This window comes from Scyliorhinus torazame, chromosome 6, assembly GCF_047496885.1.
Source record: "Scyliorhinus torazame isolate Kashiwa2021f chromosome 6, sScyTor2.1, whole genome shotgun sequence".
In the NCBI taxonomy this organism is placed as follows: Eukaryota; Metazoa; Chordata; class Chondrichthyes; order Carcharhiniformes; family Scyliorhinidae; genus Scyliorhinus; species Scyliorhinus torazame.
The window spans coordinates 88,520,437-88,542,471 of record NC_092712.1 but is presented as its reverse complement, the minus strand read 5'-3'; the positions used below and the strand labels follow the sequence as shown (position 1 = coordinate 88,542,471).

At 48.0% G+C, this 22,035-nt stretch overlaps 1 protein-coding gene across 1 annotated transcript in view; it reads left to right on the top strand.

Annotated features, from left to right (window-relative positions):
* Window positions 1–22,035, top strand: part of myo3a (myosin IIIA) — a 683,164-nt gene that overhangs the window by 583,893 nt on the left and 77,236 nt on the right. Inside the window, exons 33-34 of the mRNA XM_072508449.1 lie at window positions 11,100–11,140; window positions 18,130–18,273. Coding sequence (XP_072364550.1) covers window positions 11,100–11,140; window positions 18,130–18,273 — 185 coding nt within the window. The remainder of the gene's footprint in view (window positions 1–11,099; window positions 11,141–18,129; window positions 18,274–22,035) is intronic.

Sequence of the window (22,035 nt, the reverse complement as noted above, 5' to 3'; positions counted from 1 at the left end):
CAGACGTGGAGATAACTTCAACACGTTTATTAAACTATTTACACTTCTATTACTCGGGTTTGACACTACTGCTAATCCTACTATAGCTACCCAGACTGCAATCCACGTGGTGGGAGTGATATTGAATCAACCCTGTGTCTCTACTCACTGACTGTCTCCACTGGAAAGAGGCAGATCATGTGTGTGGTGTCCTTTATATATGGGTTGGTGTAATGCCCTCCTGTGGTTGTGTCACCTCCTTGTGTATCGTGTATGGCCATTGGTCGTGTTCTATCTAACTGATCTATTGGTTGAGTGTGTGTCTGTGTTGTCTCTGATGCTCCCTCTAGTGTCTAGCTAGCCTACATGCATTTACATTGATGCACATCATCACAGAGTCTTTGAATATGTTTAAGGCAGAGGTAGTTTGATTATTGATTAACAAGGGGATGAAAAGTTATTATGGTAGGCAGGAATGTGGAGTTGACGTTATATTCAGATCAACCATGATCCTATTGAATGGTGGGGAAGATTCGAGGGGCCGAGGGGCCTGCTCCTCCTCCTAATTTGTATATTAGTATGTCTCATTCAGCATTGTATCATTGCATGATGCCACAAACTTTTAACCCAGTGTCATCATTGCAGGACCCTTTGCACATAAACATTCTGAAGTAAATCTCAAGTTTGATGGTTACCAGAAATAGGATTTTCAATCTGGCTTGAGGTTCTATGTTAACCTTCTGGAAGTATGAAATGAAAAAGGTTAAGTAAGCCCTTGACATCAGTATTTATCATATGCTGCCTCTCCGGTGCCCAGGGGATATTTTGCAGAACAATAAACTGTCACAGTGACAAAAGGATGCCTTTACTTTTATCTGTCTGTGTTTTCATTAAATGTAGCGAGAAGAACAATGTCAACCATCTAAATTTTGATAATGTTGGAAATGCAGCCAAGTTTTGACTATCTAAATGCCTAAAGGCTTTGCACAGTGTAATTTTCATTGGATAGAAAATAGATGCTCAAAATGTATAAAGTCAATGTAACTTACCTAAAGTTTACATTTAGACACTTCTAATATTAATGATTGCAAGAAATCATAACAGAAGGACCTATGTGCTACGAAATATAGGGTGCAATTTAGCGGCCTTGTTGTGCCCGACTTGGTGTGAATTCTCACGAGAGGTCTCTTGTAGGATTTGTGACACTCGAAACGTCTTGTGAGATCGGGATCTCGTCCTAATTGGGCATGATCCAGATCTACATATTCAAATAACCATTAGACTCATTTAATAATGCATTTGCAGGATTCCCATTGCCATGCCTCGGAGATCTCGCCAGGGCCTCGTTTAGCGCTGGTTTCCACAAACATGAACCAGTTGGCTCCTGGGTAGTCAGGGACAGAGGAGGGTGCCATTCTGACACTCATTCTGGCACAAGGGCACCAGCCTGGCACCCTGGCTGGTTTTCCGGCGGGGTGGGGTGGCTTCAATGGGAAATCCCATTGACAAGCGGCAGGAGAAGAGAATCCTGCCACCAGCACACAGCGCGCTGTCGAGAAACACACGGCTGGGGAATCAAAGAGCCCAGCCCATCATCTTGCAACACATCTCAATGTGCACTCATATACATCATGACAACACCAACGCACTATCCGGCTCGGAGAATGGATCCCGCATGAATTCTTTGGGTCTCCCCTTCTTCCAATCCTGCAGATCCCAAACTCTCCCAGGTTAAAGTCAAGGCCTCATGAGTCAGACTTCTTTCTCCTAGCACCCAGAATTTAGTGCCCCTGTATACCAATTTCAGCACTTAGCTCTGTATAACCCGACATAAACTGCAAGGTGAAAGTGTAAAACAAACTCATGGCATTCACACGTTTTTGCTTCTGTACATTATTCAGGGACTTAACCACCTTTTCCCAGCCATTTTGAAGATTTATAGCAAGCGGAACTTAATTATTTATATGAAATTATCTGGTTGATATCATTTTGTACAAGCACTTACCCATTGGAAAATTCCCTCCCACCACCATGTTGTACATACCCTGGGTGGGATATTCCATTGGTTGACACTGAAATCGCAAAATGTGATTGGGCGGAGAATAGGTTCCGACGCCAAAATCGCGGTGGGCACCGATTTGACGCCAAATTGCAATCCTTCATCACCTTGACAGCGGCGTCAATGCTTTCTGAAATGCAAGTACAGTAAACACCATCAATCATAGAATTTACAGATCATAGATCATTGAATTTACAGATCATAGATCATCGAATTTACAGTGCAGAAGGAGGCCACTCAGCCCATCAAGTCTGCATCGGCTTTGGAAAGAGCACCCTACTTAAGCCACAGGGGTTATCCACTGCGGTCGTGGCTGATGACACCTATCTGGGGGCCACAGACCGACGCGGAGACCCGTTACAACAGGGCCCATACAGCAACCAGGAGCATGATCGAGCGGTGCTTCGGTGTCCTGAAGATGCGCTTCAGCTGCTTGGACCGCTCTGGAGGGCCACATCACTCATTGACTGGGTCACCACCTTCTGGATCTATGTCATATCAGCCAGTGACTGCACCATCTCCCTCTGGAACTGGGCCACCTTCCTCTGTGTCTGTGCCACGTCGGCCAGCGCCTGGTCATTGCCACCGACATTCCCAGCCATGGCCTGCTGTGACTGGGCCATGCTCAGGAGCATCCAGGTGGCTCTGGCACACGAGATGGCATTCTTGCCCTGGGCCTCGGCCAGTGCCTGCACAGAATGCCCTGGGCTTTGGACATGCTGATCCATAACCAAAACCATCACCCCTAATGCCTCCACCACGGACGCCACCCTTGGACGCCACCCATGCGGTGTTGGCTGGCTGGCACACATGGTTGGCAACTCCTCCTGTTTCTGCACGTGGTTGGACACCTTCAACTGCGCCTGTAGGTGCTGGATGCTTGCCGACACCCTCATGTAGTCCCTGGCTCTGTGACTGCATCTCCACAATCATAGAACATAGAACATAGAACAGTACAGCATAGAACAGGCCCTTCGGCCCTCGATGTTGTGCCGAGCATTGTCTGAAACCAAGATCAAGCTATCCCGCTCCCTGTCATTCTGGTGTGCTCCATGTGCCTATCCAATAACCGCTTGAAAGTTCCTAAAGTGTCCGACTCCACTATCACAGCAGGCAGTCCATTCCACACCGTAACCACTCTCTGAGTAAAGAAACTACCTCGGACATCCCTCCTGTATCTCCCACCCTGAATCTTATAGTTATGCCCCCTTGTAACAGCTACATCCACCCGAGGAAATAGTCTCTGAACGTCCACTCTATCTATTCCCCCTCATTATCTTATAAACCTCTATTAAGTCGCCTCTCATCCTCCTCCGCTCCAAAGAGAAAAACCGTAGCTCCCTCAACCTTTCCTCATAAGACCTATCCTGCAAACCAGGCAGCATCCTGGTAAATCTCCTTTGCACCCTTTCCAATGCTTCCACATCCTTCCTATAATGAGGTGAACAGAACTGCACACAATACTCCAAATGTGATCTAACCAGGGTCATGTACAGTTGCAGCATAACCCCGCGGCTCTTAAACTCAAGCCCCCTGTTAATAAACGCTAACACACTATAGGCCTTCTTCACAGCTCGATCCACTTGAGTGGCAACCTTCAGAGATCTGTGAACATGAACCCCAAGATCTCTCTGTTCCTCCACATTCCTCAGAACCCTGCCGTTGACCCTGTAATCCGCATTCAAATTTTTTCTACCAAAATGAATCGCCTCGCACTTATCAGGGTTAAACTCCATCTGCCATTTTTCGGCCCAGCTCTGCATCCTATCAATGTTTCTTTGCAGCCTACAGCAGCCCTCCACCTCATCCACTACTCCACCAATCTTGGTGTCATCAGCAAATTTACTGACCAACCCTTCAGCCCCCTCCTCCAAGTCATTGATAAAAATCACAAACAGCAGAGGACCCAGCACTGATCCCTGTGGTACACCGCTGGTAACTGGTCTCCAGTCTGAAAATTTTCCATCCACCACCACCCTCTGTCTTCTATGTGATAGCCAGTTACTTATCCAATTGGCCAAATTTTCCTCTATCCCACACCTCCTTACTTTCTTCATGAGCCGACCATGGGGAACCTTATCAAATGCCTTACTAAAATCCATGTATACGACATCAACTGCTCTACCTTCATCTACACACTTTGTTACCGCCTCAAAGAATTCAATCAAATTTGTGAGGCAAGACCTACCCTTCATGAATCCGTGTTGACTATCCCGGATTAAGCTGCATCTTTCCAAATGGTCATAAATCCTATACTTCAGGACCTTTTCCATTATCTTCCCGACCACCGAAGTGAGACTAACTGGCCTATAATTACCAGGGTCATTCCTAATCCCTTTCTTGAACAGAGGAACAACATTCGCCACTCACCAATCCTCTGGCACTATTCCCGTGGACAGCGATGACCCAAAGATCAAAGCCAAAGGCTCTGCAATCTCATCCCTTGCCTCCCAAAGAATCCTTGGGTATATCCCATCTGGCCCAGGAGACTTGTCGACCCTCAGGTTTTTCAAAATTGCTAATACATCCTTCCTCAGAACATCTACTTCCTCCAGCCTACCCGCCTGAATCACACTCTCATCCTCAAAAACATGGCCCCTCTCCTTTGTGAACACTGAAGAAAAGTATTCATTCAAAGCCTCTCCTATTTCTTCTGACTCCATGCACAAGTTCCCACTCCTGTCCTTGACCGGCCATACCCTCACCCTGGTCATTCTTTTATTTCTCACATAAGAGTAAAAAGCCTTGGGGTTTTCCTTGATCCGACCCGCCAAGGACTTCTCATGCCCCCACCTAGCTCTCCTAAGCCCTTTTTTCAGCTCATTCCTTGCTACCTTGTAATCCTCAAGCGACCCTACTGAACCTTGTTTTCCCATCCTTACAAACGCTTCCTTTTTCCTCTTGACAAGACATTCAATCTCTTTTGTGAACCATGGTTCCCTCACACGGCCATTTCCTCCCTGCCTGACAGGGACATGCCTATCAAGGACACGCAGTATTTGTTCCTTGAACAAGCTCCACTTTTCATTGTGCCTTTCCCTGACAGTTTCTGTTCCCATCTTATGCTCCCTAATTCTTGCCCAATTGCATCATAATTACCCCTCCCCCAATTATAAACCTTGCCCTGCCATGTGGCCCTATCCCTCTCCATTGGAATAGTGAAAGACACCGAATTGTGGTCACTATCTCCAAAGTGCTCTCCCACAAACAAATCTAACACTTGGCCCAGTTCATTACCCAGTACCAAATCCAATGTGGCCCCCCCTCTTGTCGGCCTATCCACATATTGTGTCAGGAAACCCTCCTGCACACACTGTATAAAAACTGCCCCATCCGAACTGTTCGACCTATAGAGGTTCCAATCACTATTTGGAAAGTTAAAGTCACCCATGACAACTACATTGAGACCTCCACACCTATCCATAATCTGTTTTGCAATTTCTTCCTCCACATCTCTATTACTATTTGGGGGCCTATAGAAAACTCCTAACAATGTGACCGCTCCTTTCCTATTTCTAACTTCGGCCCATATTACCTCAGTAGGCAGATCCCCTTCAAACTGCCTTTCTGCAGCCGTTAAACTATCCTTGATTAACAATGCTACTCCTCCATCTCTTTTATCACCTTCCCTACTCTTACTGAAACATATATACCCCGGAACTTCCAACAACCATTTCTGTCCCTGTCCTAACCATGTCTCTGTAATGGCCACAACATCGTAGTCCCAAGTACCAATCCACACTCCAAGTTCACCTACTTTATTCCAGATGCTCCTTGCATTGAAGTAGACACACTTCAACTCCTGCGACCTTGATACCCTCCTCAATACCTCACTACTCTCGACACTGGCTTCTGGAACACAGCTCGTTTTCCCAGCCCCTGACAAGTTCATTTAAACCTCCCCGAAGAGCCGTAGCAAATTTCCCCAGGATATTGGTGCCCCTCTGGTTCAGGTGCAAACTGTCCTGTCTGTACAGATCCAACCTTCTCCAGAATGTGCTCCAAATATCCACGTACCTGAAACCCTCCCTCCTACACCATCCCTGCAGCCACGAGTTTATCTGCCCTCTGTCCCTGCTCCTCACCTCACTAGCACGTGGCACCGGCAACAAACCAGAGATGACAACGTGGTTTGTCCTGGCTCTCAGCTTCCACCCTAGCTCCCTAAATTCCTGTTTTAAATCCCCGCCCCTTCTCTTACCTATGTCGTTGGTACTGATGTGTACCACGACTTGTGACTGCTCCCCCTCCCCTTTAGAGATTCTGAAAACACGGTCCGAGACGTCACGGGCCCTGGCACCCGGGAGGCAACATACCATCCGTGAGTCTCTTTCGCTGCCACAGAACCGTCTATTTGTCCCTCTAACTATCGGGTCCCCAATAACTATTGCTCTCCTGCTCTCCCTCCTTCCCTTCTGAGCCACAGGGACAGACTCAGTGCTGGAGATCCGTTCACCATGGCTTACCCCTGGTAGGTCGTCCCCCTCAACAGTATCCAAAACGGTATACTTGTTACTGAGGGGAACGGCCACAGACGATCCCTGCATTGACTGCTTCCTCCCAGCCCCTCTCACCGTCACCCATCTACCTTGGTTCTTCGGAGTAACTACATCCCCGAAGCTACTATGTAAGACCACCTCTGCCTCCCGAATGATCCGAAGTTCATCCAGCTCCAGTTCCCTAACGTGGTTTCTGAGGAGCTGGAGATGGGTGCACTTCCCACAGGTGAAACCAGCAGAGACACTGACGGTGTCCCTCACCTCAAACATTCTGCAGGAGGAACATTGCACTGCCTTCCCTGCCATCCCCTCTAGATAAAACAAGAAAAAGAAAGAAAGAGCTTACTTGTTATTCACTCTACCCCTTAGATTAAAGGAGGTGGAAGGGTGGGGGACACTACAAGCGTAGTGTCTAGGGTTTAGAAACTGCCCAAATAAAATACAGGTAAAAATAAAACACTTAACCAGAAACCACTGCACCCCACACGAGAACAGCAATCAGCTGTTATGGGCCCGCGCAAACAATTTAAATCTTTACGACTTACCCAGCAGTCACTCTGTCCTCACTCCGATCGGATTCAGCTGGAAACTCCCAACAGTAAGCTTTTAAAAAAATGTACTCCCCTTCTCAGCAAGCACTCACTTAGCAACCATTGCGCCCCGCACGATAACACCTCAGGGAAAATAAAAACTACTTACCAGTCACCAGCCAATCACTTACCTGCAGGCTGTGACGTCACGGTTCAACTTCTTTATACTTCTACCTGCCCTCAAGTCGCCCTCTTAGCTTTACTCGGCTGGGATCCTTACAGTGATTGTCGTTTTTTTTTTTTGGTTAGAGGAGGAGGTAGGGAGGGAAACACTGAAGAAGTGTTTCAGGTTTAACTGTCACTTGACAACAGCTCCTCCACAAACCACCTTCAAGAAATGGCGACCGCAATGCACAGATGCAAATTTTCCCCGCAACAGCCAATCAGCAACTCCACTCAACTGCCCTTTGCTGGATGCTTGTCTTCACTTGAACACCTAGGGTGTCTTGCTCAGGTACACTTTCTGGATGCAGTGACTGCAAAGCACTGATGCAAATTTTCCCTGCCAGAGCCAATCAGCAGCTCCGCTCTACTACCCTCTGCTGGATGCTTGCCTTCACTTGAACACCTAGGGAACATGACGGGACTCTCTGTTCCAGAAGCCTGAAACGCATCAGGATGGCAGCTAATCTCTGAGGTTGGTCTGCCCTCCAACCATCTGCCCCTTCGAGCGTTCTACCTCCACCTGCTATACTGGACCAGATGTGTGGTGCACACCAGAGAGTGTTGCAGGAGCCTCTTCACTAACATGCCCAACCGAGGTCAGTGTCTCTGGGAAGGTGGAGGGTGTTTGAGACAGCTGTGACGGAAAATCACTGTCATCCGCCAACCTGAGCTCAGGGGTGTCCGAAGTCTTGGGTGGAGGGCTGGTGTCCGAGCTGTTCCCATCACTGCTTGGTTCACGGGGAGGGGGGGGCCCTGCCTGTGGCACTGGCTGGAGGTGGGGGATGCCAGATGGACCCGTCCCATCTCCAGCAGGTCCTGCAAGACACAGGACAAAATGCATGATTAAACCGCGGGCCGGAGTGGGGAGTGGGGGTGAGAGTGGGTTTGGGGTGGTGTCGGGTGCGGGTGGTGTGGGGGTGATGGTGGGGGTGAGTGTGCTGTGGGGTGGAGTGATGTAGGGGGAGGGTGGTGCGGGTGGAGGTGAGGGTTTTGTGGGGGTGAGGGTGGGGTGGTGTAGGGTGTGGGTGGTGTGGGGGTGAGGGTGGGAGTTAGCATGGTGTGGTGCAAGGGTGGGGTGGTGTAGGGGAGCATGGTGTGGGGGTGAGGGTGGGGTGAGGATGGTGTGGGGGTGAGGGTGGGGTTTGGGTGATGTGGGGGTGGTGTAGGCGGAGGGTTGTGTGGGGGTGAGGGTGCTGTGGGAGTAAGGGTGGGATGAGGGTGGTTGGCACACGTGGCATGGGGAACCGCAGTTAAGTGGGGTCTCACTTCCTCGCCCCACGGGGGTTAGTGCCAGAGGCAGAATGCTGTCTACTCACCCTGGTCATGCTGAGGACGTCGTACAGTTTTTACGGCACTGCTGGCTGGTCCGGACTACGTTGCCCACGGCGCTGACCGCCTTTGCCACCTGCACCCAGGCATGACGAATGATGGCGACTGGCATCCTTCTTCCCGGCCGGTGTATAGGGTCATCCTCCTCTCCTCCACAAAGTCCAGGAGAGTCTCCATCAACAGTAACAGAATTGGTCCAGGTGCGGCGCCAGTTTTGCTGTCGCAAAAGTCCACAAATGCTGCCAAAATAGTGCCCTCCTGCAACCCCCTTGCCACCCCCGGATCACGCCCCCCCAGTCCCCCCCAGACCGCGCGGAAGCCCCCCCCTGCCAGCAGAATGGCTCGACCCCCACTGTGGCGGTGTTGGATACAGTCCGTTGGATTCAACGCTTATGGCAGGATTCTCCGCTTGCCGATGCTGAAGTCGTATTCGGCCATCAGGCGGCGAATCCCTTTTGACTCCGAAATTGGGGGCGGTGCCTGTTTTCGGATGCTCCACCCCCTCCAAAACAGCGTCATCGGTGAGTACGCCGCATGCCGTTAGGACGGTCTCAGGACGTCACCTCCCACGATGCTCCGCCCCCGATGGGCCGACTTCCCGATGGTGCGGGTCACATGTACTCTGAGTTTTCAACCTCGCATGGCGGCTGCGGACTGTGTCCAGCGGCGTCACAGTCCGGGGTGGGGGGGGGGGGGGGGGTAGCCGTTCCGCTGGCCAGGGAGGCTTCGGAAAGGGCTGGGGGAACTGCTGGGGGATAGTCAGGGGTGGCGAAGGGGGTTACGGGGGGGCACTACCTGGCAAGTCGGGTCCGCGCACGGCCGGCGACATGTTGTGCGGCGCGACCGCTGCAGATCGTCGCCATGCGCATGCGTGGCCATGGACCTGGCAATTCTCCGGCCGTTTCTGTCCGGAACGCCGGTTGTTTTACGTGGAGTGGCTGCTTGCCCCCTCCTGGGCAGAGCATCAGTGCACCGCCTTTTACATTGTAAAACTAGACACTTCCTCCAGACATAACCTCAAAATCGGAGAATCTAGCCCTGAGCTTCAGGAACGGAGAATCCCGCCCCTTATCTGTTATCTATTATCTATCACTAACATACTTAAGACGCATGTGTCAATTGTCAAATAGCTAAGTACTCACACCAACAGATTGCTAATCAGAAAATCTCCCCATAATATTTCGAATAATTAACTTCTGGGTGTACTCTCTACCAAAAGCATTCCTTGTCGAATTTCCTTAAATAAGATTCTAAACCAAATTTAGAAGGAGCTTTTCTTGGGCTTGAATGATGATGTAGTGGTATTGTCACTGGACCAGTGATCCAGGGAGATGCCGGAGTTCGAATCTCACCATGGCATGAACGGGCAGCCAGGTTGTGCCTGAAAAGCAGTGCGCCGCAGGGCAACGTGGTCGATTGAAGCCGGGAGACCCTGCTCCCCGGATCTACCCGTCTCGATGTGATTCTCGCCCACAGCTAGTCTCACTGGAATCTGCAGTTTCCTGAGGAACCCCAGGCATTGGGATCTATCCTCTTCTCCTTGTAGACATGAGTGAGCTCCATTTAACACTGGTCTCCACAAATGGGGACCAGAAGGAACGGCACTCGTGGGGGTCTCCCAGTGGATCGGAGGCCGCCAAGTGTATGCCCTTTGGGCAGAGTGGTGCCCTATCACTGCTGGTGCCACCTGGGCACCCTGGCAGTGCCACCTTGGTGTCAGCCTGGCATTGTCAAGGTGCCCAGATGGCACTTCCTCTCACTATAATGAAGAGTTCCTGCGAGCGGAGCTCCTCAGTACAGAAAACGGGGCTATTGCTGTGAGACTTTGTTCCCAATTAGTTAAATCGTGCCTGAAATTTGCTGTCTTTACCCAGTCTGGCATCCATGTGACTCCAGAGCCAACGTGGTCGATTCTTAAAATGTCCTCTGAAATGGCAGAAAGCCATTCAGTTCAGTAAATGCTGGCCCAGCCAATGACATCCACATTCAATGAATTTTTAAAAATCTATGAAGGAACCACACAAATAAATTGAGGGAGTATTTTGCAGGTTCCCCAACAGACATGCACTTTGACGCATTTGATTCCATGATAATGGCCGATCCCAGGCATCCAGCAGTGACTGCAGTCAGGAATATCTTCTCTTATATCTTACAAAGTAGAATTCATTCGACAGAATAGGTTCGGGCAGATAAAAAGACTGACTTAGGTGTGTCTAATAATTCATTTTTGTAGGTGGAATTGTAAACACATTCTTTATACACACAGTTACAATTCCAGGACTGATATCAGAGGAAATGTCCCAACTAACATGAATACAGGCTAAGGTAGAAAGAAATTGGAAATTGGTAACAGCTTTGACGTTTTGTTTAATAACTTTGTGGAAATTATACTCAGGCAGTAAAGACAAAACTGGACCTCTATATATTTGCAGAGGTGCAATATTTCTGTAAATGATTCTTAATGGTTTTTTTTAACAGAGATCCGTGCAAGATGGGAAACGGAGACCTCCGAAAGACAGGTATTCCTCCAATCTAAGAACACTGCGCAATTAAGCTACTTGGAAGACTGATTTTTATGGGGAAGGTTTCTTGTTGGCTATCTGTAGTGAACTGTGGACCTGTTATTTATACATGTATTCAGAAATTTGGTTAAGTAGAAAATGCAGATCCTCAAAAGGTTTCCTTTGTAACATGGAACAGTAATTTCTCATCAAAATGATATGCGTAACAAGAATACATTTCTTAAAGGCACAGTGGCTCAGGGTCATATTCCTATAATTCTTCAGAAACAGAACTCATCAATATTGTTCGAGTTAAGCTGTGACGAGGGCTATGCTTCCCTTTCAGGAGGGAGAGAATCCTGGGATGATAGCCCCTCCAGGAATCCCCCACACATTTTCTTCAGATATCAGCACAGCAAAATTAATTGGAGGGAGAGGATTTTATTTTTAGAAAATTCAGTTTTCTCCAGTGTGTCTGATGAGTTTGGTGAGTTCACTGAATGAGTCAATGTCGATAATGCAGCCTTTAATATTTACAACTTCCTCCCCCAAGTAAGAACGATAGATTCTGACTATTTTATTTCTCATTACATGCGGCTGTGCAGCTAATTATAGGTGTAAAATGTTAAATGGCATTGCAAACGCTGCCTCTTAACAATAGATTCAAGGAAATAAATCAAGAAAAGGAATGGCAGACACCAAGCAGAAAACTAAATCAAATAGCTTACTCTCCCATCTGAACATCTTCCTGGATTTTAGTTAGTAAATGCTTCTAAAAGTATGATGCAGTTAAATTCGGCAGCTTCCATTTTTAGGCGTCTACCCTCATATTGCCAACAACTCGCACTCAAACAGGGAGATCGGAGGAGCCCGAAATCTTTGGTGTTGCACCTTGTCATTGTGAGAAAGTCCTAGCAACAACCCCATGGGCTGGGTTTTATAGATGCCGCAGTCTCTACCCCAACTCAGCCAGAAAATCGGGGTGAGTCCGTCCACAATCCTGACGGCAGCCCCACAGAAATTTAATGCTGAGAGCAGCATTAATTGCTTTAAAACGAGACTTTTGTCCCTTCCTCAGTCGGTCGGCTTGCCTGAGAGTACTGCTGGCCAATCCGATGACCAGCAGAGCTACGATCCCAGCAGTGCCACTGAGAGAGGTGACTGCTGCTGGTACTGCAGGTGGGCCCACCACACTCAGCTGCTCAGCTACATCTGGGCTCAGGAGTCTCACTGAGACCTGCCAACCTATGCCAGCAATAGGGTTGAGGATGTGGGGAATTGGATTCAAGAGCTAAAGGGGGAGGATTCCAGGGGTAATCAGGGGGCTGAAGGTGGGGTGGGGGAGTGGAGAATGACATTGAGGTGGAGGTGCTTTCAACAGGCTCAGTGGGCTCACAATGAAGGTGCCCTGCTTTCCTGAAACCAGCTGCTGCTGGACTTTCAACATCGCATGAGTCTCCCCCCAGCATGAGTACAATACCAGCAATGGTAGGATAAGCCGTTTAAGTGGCCTCAATAGGCCCAAGAGTGGACAGGCACCCGACTCTGTAAAATTTCAGACAGGATGGGGGTGGCCGAGTAGGCAGCGAGAAGGCCACCCACTGCATTTTACATAACTCCCCCCTCCCCACCGTCAATCCAGCTGGTAGGGGACCATTAAGTCCAACTCCCTGCCTGTATCGAATTGATTGATCTCAGTAAGGGTGAGAATAAAGAGCTACAATTCACCTCAGCACACCCAGCTTTTAAAGAGTAAAACAGATCGACATCCCTGCCCCTGATCATAGTTGTAAATCCAAACGCAAATATATATGTATAGATTTCAGATGGAGACACAAGCAGATATGCATCTTGGGGATCATAATTGGGCAGCACGGAAGCACAGTGGGTAACACTGTTGCTGCACAGCTCCAGGGTTCCAAGTTTGATCCCCAGCTTGAGTCACTGTCTGTGTGGAGTCTGCACGTTCTCCCCTTGTCTGCGTGGGTTTCCTCCAGGTGCTCCGATTTCCTCCCACAAGTCCTGAAAGATGTGCTGTTAGGCAATTTGGACATTCTGAATTCTCCCTCTGTGTACCCAAACAGGCGCTGGAATGTGGCGACTAGGGGCTTTTCACAGTAACCTCATTGCAACTCTTGAGGACGGGCAGGAATCAGATCCACCACTGGAGATGTGGCCAACATTCTTTCGCTGAGACATTGGTCCAGATTTAGGGATTAATGTGAGACCCCCTACCCTCAACCCCTTACCCCATCCCCACCACACCCTCATGCCTCATAATCCCCTTCGATCCCCATGCTTCACCTTCAGCCCCCACTTCTCAGTTTATGATGGAGGAAAGGTCATTGGTGAAGTGGTTCGGTCTGGGGCAAACACTACCCTAAAGAACTCCTGCAGTGATGTCCCAGGACTGAGATGGTTGACCTCCAGCAACCACAAACACCTTCTGTCATGCTAAGTGTGACTCCAACCTGTGGAGAGTTCCCCCATGATTCCCACTAACTTCATTTTTCTTGAAGACTGCGTGATACCAAGCTCAGTCAGATGTGCCTTGATGCCAAGAGCACTCATTCTCACCTCAACTCTGGAGTTCAGCTCTTTTGTCTAAGTTTGGACCAAGGCTGTAGTGAGATCAGGAGCTGAGTGACCCTAGCGGAACCCAAAGTGAGCATCATTCAGCAGGTTATTGCTGAATAAATGCAGCTCAATAACACTGTCAACGGCCTCTTCCATCATTTTGGTGATGATGAAGATTAGACTGATTTGGAGTAATTGGCCAGTTAGATTTGTCCTACTTTTTGTATACAGGACACACCTGGGCAATATTCCACATTGCCGGGTAGATGCCAGTGTTGTAGCTGTACTGGAATAGCTTGGCTAGGGGCACAGCCAGTTCTGGAGTATTGCTGGAATGTTGTCAGGGCCTTTACAGTATTCAGTGCCTTCAGCATTTGTGTTCTGGCTGCCATTTTCAAGCCCACTCGCACACCTTTTCCCATGTCTGTTGATATCTAATAAATTATCAACAATGTGCTAAGCATTCAAAAATTGTCAAATTATCAAAGAGCCCAAAAGGTCAATGCTGACAGATGAATGCCACTTCAAATGCATAAGACGTTCCTCTTAACAAAGGTTTCATTGAAAATTCAGTGCTCTTAGGCAGTTTGATTTAGTTTTTTATTTGTGTTCATCAAATTATGCAACACCAATGTTTTCAGGTCCCCAGGGCCAGATTGTGTCTGAGGAGGCAGGGTTCGGGAATGAGGGCGGGATTCTCCCATCGGGCGGCTAAGTGCCGACGCCGGAGAAAAAACGGGAGTGTTTTACTCCGGCGTCGGTGCCCGTTCCGGGACCCCATTCTGTGGCCCACAGGGGGCTAGGACGGCGCTGGAGCGGCCTCCACCGCTCCAGCTGCCGTTCCCGGCCAGAATCTGGCGGCGCGGGGTCTGCGCATGCGCAGTTGGGCCGGCGCCAGCTAGCGCATGCGTAGTGGCCTTCTTCCCCACGCCGGCCCCGCGCCAAATGGCGCAGGGCTACAGAACCGGCACGGAGGAAAGGGGGCCGGGGTGCAGAGAGGACGGCCCGCCGATTGGTGGGCCCCGATCGCGGGCCAGGCCACTACGGAGGCCCCCCCGGGTTCGGAACACACCCCCCCCCACAGGCCGCCCCGGACCTATCAACCCCGAGGTCCCGCCGGCTCAGAGGATGTTAGAACGGCGCCGACGGGGCTCGGTTTTTTGATGACAGCCGCTCGGTCCATCCGGGCCGGAGAATCGGCGCTTACCCCGACCGGCGCCGCGCCAACCATGCCGCCGATTCTCCACACTGCGGAGAATTGTGTCCCGGCATCTGGGCGGCGTGGTGCAATTCACGCGCCGCCGCACCGATTCTCCGACCCAGCTGGGCATCGGAGAATTCCTCCCCAGGTTTGTTTTCAGGTCAGGAAGCTGCTCCTGACAGGAAGTAACCAAAGCTGTGGTTTTGGTGGAGACTTAGGATTATTTGGCGAGGGAATGGGAATGGTGTTCGATTCGTGATGGGGCAGAAGGATTGTAATAGACTCAGGGCACCAGGGAAGTGGGCCATGTTCTTGCTTAACACTACACATTTTTTTTAAATGGTCTGAGTCTTCAAATTGGTTGAGGTGCATGGAGAGTTCGAACCAAAGTTGGATAGCATAATGTTGGTGTTACTAAAGTCTTATTACTGTGGGATAAATTTTCTTAAAAATCCGTACTTTTTTTCAATCAAATAAAGTATTCTCAGTGCTGCCCATCTTGTTCCCAACAGACTGGAGCTCTTCATGCTTACACCACTCCCAACAGCCACCTGCCCTGTGTAAATTTTGTGCTCTTAGAAGACATGTTCTTAAGGAATTCTTAATTATCTAAATGTACCCAATTAACAGTGCAGGAAACTTCACTTTCCTGCCTTATTGCCATATGCTCTGTTCCCACCCTGGCGAAAATTGGCAAGGTCTGAAACGGAGGTTGGACATCATGCTACATAACATCAGTGCCATTTTATTTGGTCACCCACCTTTGCGGCAACCTAATTCAGCACATGAAAATCCGACCATCTCAGAAGAGCATCCTCTACTGCACCAGCATGAAATAATTTCCATTTGCCACATTAATCATCCTGTGTGTCGTCTGAGTGAGGATGCTAAATTAGTGATATGGAGATGAAATTCAACCTCAGCAGGGCAATAAAATGTCCAATTTAAAAACAGAAAATGCTGGAAATACTCGAGCAGCAGGTCTGGCAGCAGCTATGGAGAGACCAACAAGGGGCTAAATTTTTGTCTCCCAAGGTTGAGCAAACTCACCTAGGGAAAGCAAAACAAGAGGTGAGCAGGGCCGCATTTTTAAACTGGTCTTTCAATTCCAACCACCTGCCATTTTTGCCAGGTTGGAAAACATGGCGGTCCCGATCCGATACTGACTTAAAGTGATATTGGGTTTGCTATTTAACTGCCTACTGCAAATTCGAGTTTCCCCATCATTGCTATTTTCACAGAGATGAGTGAGATCCTCAAGGCTGTGGGAACCACACCAGGTAAGTCAGTTCATGAACCCTGGGGAAGCCTGCTGTGAAGGTGGAGCCTCTCGAAAGGAAGTTTAAAAGCTCTTGCCAACTGCAACTGTCAAAATGTATTGGATTATGATGGTTTAAGTATATTTTCAACATAGTTATTGACAATTGGGCTCTGTCCTTAAAATGTAAGTGAACATTAAATTGACCAGCATTGTGTAAGGGTTAATCAGTAGTCCTCTTCTGCATTCTACAGTCTGAAGAATTCGGTATGAATATTAAGCCGGGGGCGGCACAGTGGCGCAGTGGTTATCATGCTGTCTCATGGCACCAAGGACCCGGGTTTGATCCCGGCTCCAGGTTCTCTCCGTGTGGAGTTTGCACATTCTACCCGTGTCTGCATGGGTCGCACCCCCACAACCCAAAGATGTGCAGGGTAGGTGGATTGGCCACGCTAAATTACCCCATAATTGGAAAACAAAATTTAAAATTAATATTATGTCGGAGTTTCTGTGGTTTGGTTTCCATATTGCTTTGATGTCCTGGCATCTGCTGAACCTTTGATGCACTCTTCCAGCATCCACTAGGTGCAGAACCAATGAGCCATGCAACAACACAACATGAAAGAGGGAGTTGGTTTTCCCAAAGGGAACGCTGAATTCTTGATTGTTTCTTTTTATTTCAAGAACATTTTATGTCTTGACAATCATGAACCTGAGTTCTGCATCTGGTGGGTATAGGATGAGTGGGCATGGAGAGCGCAGGTATGATATGAGGAAGCATGAGCGTGTGGAGGCACTGGGGGATGTGGGGTGAAGGATAGTGAGCCTAACAACCATAAATTGAACTGAGCCAATGTCCCAATAAAAGAGAAATGGCTCATCCAAACTGTCAGCCTTGCCATGCACCTGCCTCGGGAGGTGGCAGCACCAACTGCAGCCTACACCGAAAACACCGAGACCACAATACCAGGTGAGTGGGCTGAAAGCAGGATAGCACTGTCGGTAAATAGCTAGATTTGCATTCCCAAACTGAAGACAAAACAGTCGTGGCCTTCGGCATTCTGATGAAATGTCATGACCTGAAACCGGGGAGGGGGGAGTGGGGGGGGAGGGGGTGGGGGGGGGGGGGGGGGGGGGGGTAGGTTTTCCACCCATTCTCGCCAGCGGGATCTTCCAGTCCCACTGTCAGCAAACCCCCGCTGTAGGTTTCCTGGTGGCAGGGGGTGGATTCAATGGGAAATCCCATTGACAGCGGTGGGACTATAAGATCCCGCCACCGACCAATGGCAGGCCGCTTCCCGCCACGAGAAATACGCCGTGGGGCATGCAAGATTACCAACATGTCAGCATTGCCCCCAAAACGAATCACAAGCAGCCTGATTCATGGCCACTGATTTTATGATCCTACAAAGTTTATTTCACTCCCATAGACATTTATGATTCACATTTGGCCAGCACAGTAGCACAAGTGGATAGCACTGTGGCGTCACTGCGCCAGGGTCCCAGGTTCGATTCCCCACTGGGTCACTGTCTGTATGGAGTCTGCACATTCTCCCCGTGTCTGCGTGGGTTTCCTCCGGGTGCTCCGGTTTCCTCCCACAGTACAAAGACGTGCGGCTTAGGCGGATTGGCCATGATAAATAGTATTAGTGTCCAAAAAGGTTCGGAGGGGTTATTGAGTTACAGGGATAGGGTGGAAGTGATGGCTTAAGTGGGTTGGTGCAGACTTGATGGGCCGAATGGTCTCCTTCTGCACTGTATGTTCTATGTATTTCTATGTATGACTAGCCTTGGGTAAGATCCTGAACTGTTAGTTAATTCTTACGGGGTCCAGTTTTAATCGGTTACTTCACACACTCAAATATGTGCATTACCATTCCCCCAGAAAGTTGCAAGTTGTAAGGAATGAGTGAAACAAATTGAGTCAGGCGAAATAATTACAGTTAACATACTCATTATTTTTCTCTGTAGCCAGGTAAAGCTGCTGGATGCAGATGATCGTTACTACAGACAAATTACACCCAGTGATTCACTCTCTCAGGATAATCATGTTGAAGCTACAGAGAGAATGACACCTGCAAAACCCAGATCTACAACACCCAAGAGCTCAAACAGGTAGATTTCCAGACTAGTGGAATTTCTCACAAGTTTTTTAAGTGGCCATTAATGAGAAAGCAAAACTCATATCAACACCTCCTACCTTAACTCATTCTTCTCCAGATATCATTACCATGGGCCCCTTTGATTCCCTCAGTCTCAACTTGCTCCTACAATCCACTGGCTTTTAAAATCCAAATTCAAGTGGTTATTTTAACTTAGTCTACCCAGTGCAAACAGGGCAGTGGTAAAGTTAAAATTTCTCTATACCACTAACTGCCCAGTCCCTGCTCTGCCCATTGTCTACTCACGACTTGGGTGGTGTTTCAGGTGGAAACCTCATTCCTATATGCAAATGGAAGTGGCGTGACAAACACAGGACCGCAGGGTAATTTAGGTGGGCAACTTTAGAGGGCGGAACGGTGGCACAGTGATTAGCACTGCTGCCTCATAGACCCAGGGGTCCCTATGTTCTATTCTGGCCTTGGGGGACTGTCTGTGCGGAGTCTGCACATTCTCCCCATGTCTCCATTGGTTTCCTCCGGGTACTCCCATTTCCTCCCACAGTCCAAAGATGTGCAAGTTAGGTGGATTGGCCATGCTAAATTTCCCCTTAGTGTCCAAAAGGTTAGGTGGGGTTACTGGCTTACAGGGATAAGGTCGGGGTGTGGGCCTAGGTGCAGGGTGCTCTTTCCAGACTCTATGGACCAAATGGTCTCCTTCTGTACTGTGGAGATTCTATGTTTCTAACTGGGCAGTGGTGGAGGAAGCCCCAAAACCAAAGCAATTCATTGGACAGGATTTGCCAAACAATCCGCCACGTGTTTTTCAGCGGTGGAGGTGGCTCACCAGCGGGATTTCCCGGTGACTGTGCCCCTTGTCGCCGGGAAACCTGTGGGACCAGAAAATCCCGCCGGCATGAACAGTCAGTAAATTGTGGCCATTATTTTAATGGGCCCAAGAAGGAGCAGAAGCACTCCACCAGACCTGGCAAGAATAAGTGCATCTACGGGCTCCTCCCCCTCTGCAATAAACTCCTCAATCCCCCTCAGCACCTCCAACCAACCCCCACCACCACGCCTCGTCATTTTTCTCTGTCATCTGAGTTAGCCTCTTGGCCACCAGGTATTCCACCAGCCTAAAGTCAGCAAGCTGCAGCAGGATTCCCACTCAGGATGGACAGTTCACTGTCTGCATGGTAATGAACAAAAGCCCTTGAGGTGGACTGAACCTCACACCAGCAGGAGTGGCTCAGCATTCTGCCCATTGCCTGTCTCTTCATTGCTGGGAGTTAAAATCTACCCTCATTGTTGTCAACCAACCAATATTTCTTCATTTATTTTGAGTAGGCGAACTTGGTCGGAAAAGAACAGCATTCTGTTTTGATAAAAAATGTTTAGGATGAACTTCATTAACTCAACCATAAAAAAACTACCATTATCAAGTTACCAATCGATCAACGATTCTGTTGAATGGATTCATTGTGAAATGTTACTTCTGAGTGATTTTAGTTTAACCTGAAAAATAGATTTTAAAACAATTGACAACTTTGATCATATTTTCACATGTCTGAGCGGCAAGAATTCTTAGCATGATGTAGCATTAATTTTGCCTGATATATTTTATGTGACTATAATGGATTTATTTGAATTCATAGACTTGTAAAACTATTTGCTGTAGCAGTGTCAATAGTGTATATGGTGCCTGACAGTTTGAAATATTTGAAGGATATTCTGGCCAGTTTTGTGAAGATCTTACTGACCCAGACCCTGTTCAAATGACTTTTGCTTGCATCAGTTGACTCCAAATTATCTTGCGAAATCATTTCTCTGTCAAGAGGCATTCTAAGACTGCGACACCCGTCTTCTTTAAAATGAGTGAGCGAGAGCAACAAGCAATACCTTAAATTATGGAAGGTTGTGGTAGGGTCCCAGAACATTCTTACTTGTTTTTAGAATGTTTCCTGTTATTACTTTCTTAAAGATATATTCAGGAACCAATGCAAATTCACTGGAGGTCATTTTAACTTTTATCATTGGGTGAGGTAGAAAATGGGCTTCTCATCTACTACTTTTTTGACCTGGACATAAAGGTAAAAATTATCCCCCATTGTAGTTTCCTTCTCTATTCTCTTTATCACCGTTAAAGTTTCACTTATTCGCCTTGACGTTTCTGTTCCCAATACTGGTGGGCAAATGCATAACACATTTTTATACCAGTCCCTGGTCTGCTATTTTAACACGGACATTAACCCATTTACTTATCCTCACAGAATGTTACAGTGCAGAAAAAGGCCATTCGGCCCATTGCACTGGTTCTCTGAAGGAGCATTCTACTTCGTCCCACTCCCCTGCCTTATCCCTGTAACCTTGCACATTCTTTCTTTTCAGATAGCAATCCAGTCCCCTTTTGAATATCTCGATTGAATCTGCCTCCACCAGCTTCTCAGGAAGTTTGTTCCAGGCTCCAACCACCCTCTGGGTGAAAATAAATTCCTCACATCACTTTTACTCCTTTTGCCAATTAATTTGAATCTGTACCCTCTGGTTCGTGATGCTCTCTTGAGTGGAAACAGTGTCTCGCTATTTACACTGTCCATACCCCTCAGGATCTTGAGTACCTCTACGACGTTTCCTCTCAGCATTCTTTTAGAACCAGAGAAAAGTTAAGAGGCCATTCAGCCCATCATGGCTTTGCTGACAAAAAAGAGAAATAAAGAAACTAGCCACTTATTTTAATCCCACGTTCCAGCATGAGTCCATACTTTTTCAGATTACGGCACTTCAGGTACAGATCCAGGCACTTTTTAAATGAGTTGAGCATTTCAGTCTCAACCCCCAATTCAGGCAGTGAATTCCAGACCCCCATCCTCTGGGTGATAAAGATTTTCCTCATGTTCCCTCTAATCCTTCTACCAATCATCTTAAATCTATGCCCCTGGTAATCAACCCCTCAGATCAAGGAAACAGGCCTTTCCTGTCTACACTATCTGGGCTTCATCAATTTGTACACCTCAATTTAGTCACCCCTCAGCCTCCTCTGTTCAAAGGGAAGAAATCCTAGTCCATCCAATCTATTCTCCAAGGAAAACAGTCCCAACCTCTCCAACCTATTCTCATAACTGCAGTTTATTATCCCTGGAATCATTCTTGTAAATCTCCTCTATATTCTCTCCAATGCCTTCACATCCTTCCTCAGGTGCTCAGAACTGGACGCAGTACTCCAAATGAGACCTAACACTTTTACCCCTTTTGCCAATTAATTTGAATTTGTGCCCTCTAGTTCTTGAGGCTCTCTTGAGCAGGAATAGTTTCTCACTATTTACACTGTCCATGTCCTTCAGGATCTTGAATATTGCTATCAAGTCTCTCCTCAGCCTTCTTTTAGAACCATAGAACTATAGAAAAGTGGAGGCCAATCAGCCCATCATGTCTGCACTGACAAAAACAGAGAAAAAGGCCTGGCTTATACAAGTTGAATATGACCTCCTTAGTCTTGAACGCAATGCTTCCTTCTACTAATAAAGACTAAGATACTGTATGTTTTATTAGATACTCTCTCAACACGCCCTGCCATCTTTAATGACTTATCTACACATGGCGGTCCCTCTTTTCCTGCACCTTCTTTAGAGTTTCTCCCTTCATTCTATACTGATTTTCCACATTCTTTCTGCCAAAATGAATCATTTCACACTTCTCTACGTTGAACTTCATCTGCCACTTGTCTGGCCCATCCACCAACATGTCTGGGTCCCTTTTAAGTTCAGAACTATTCCCATCA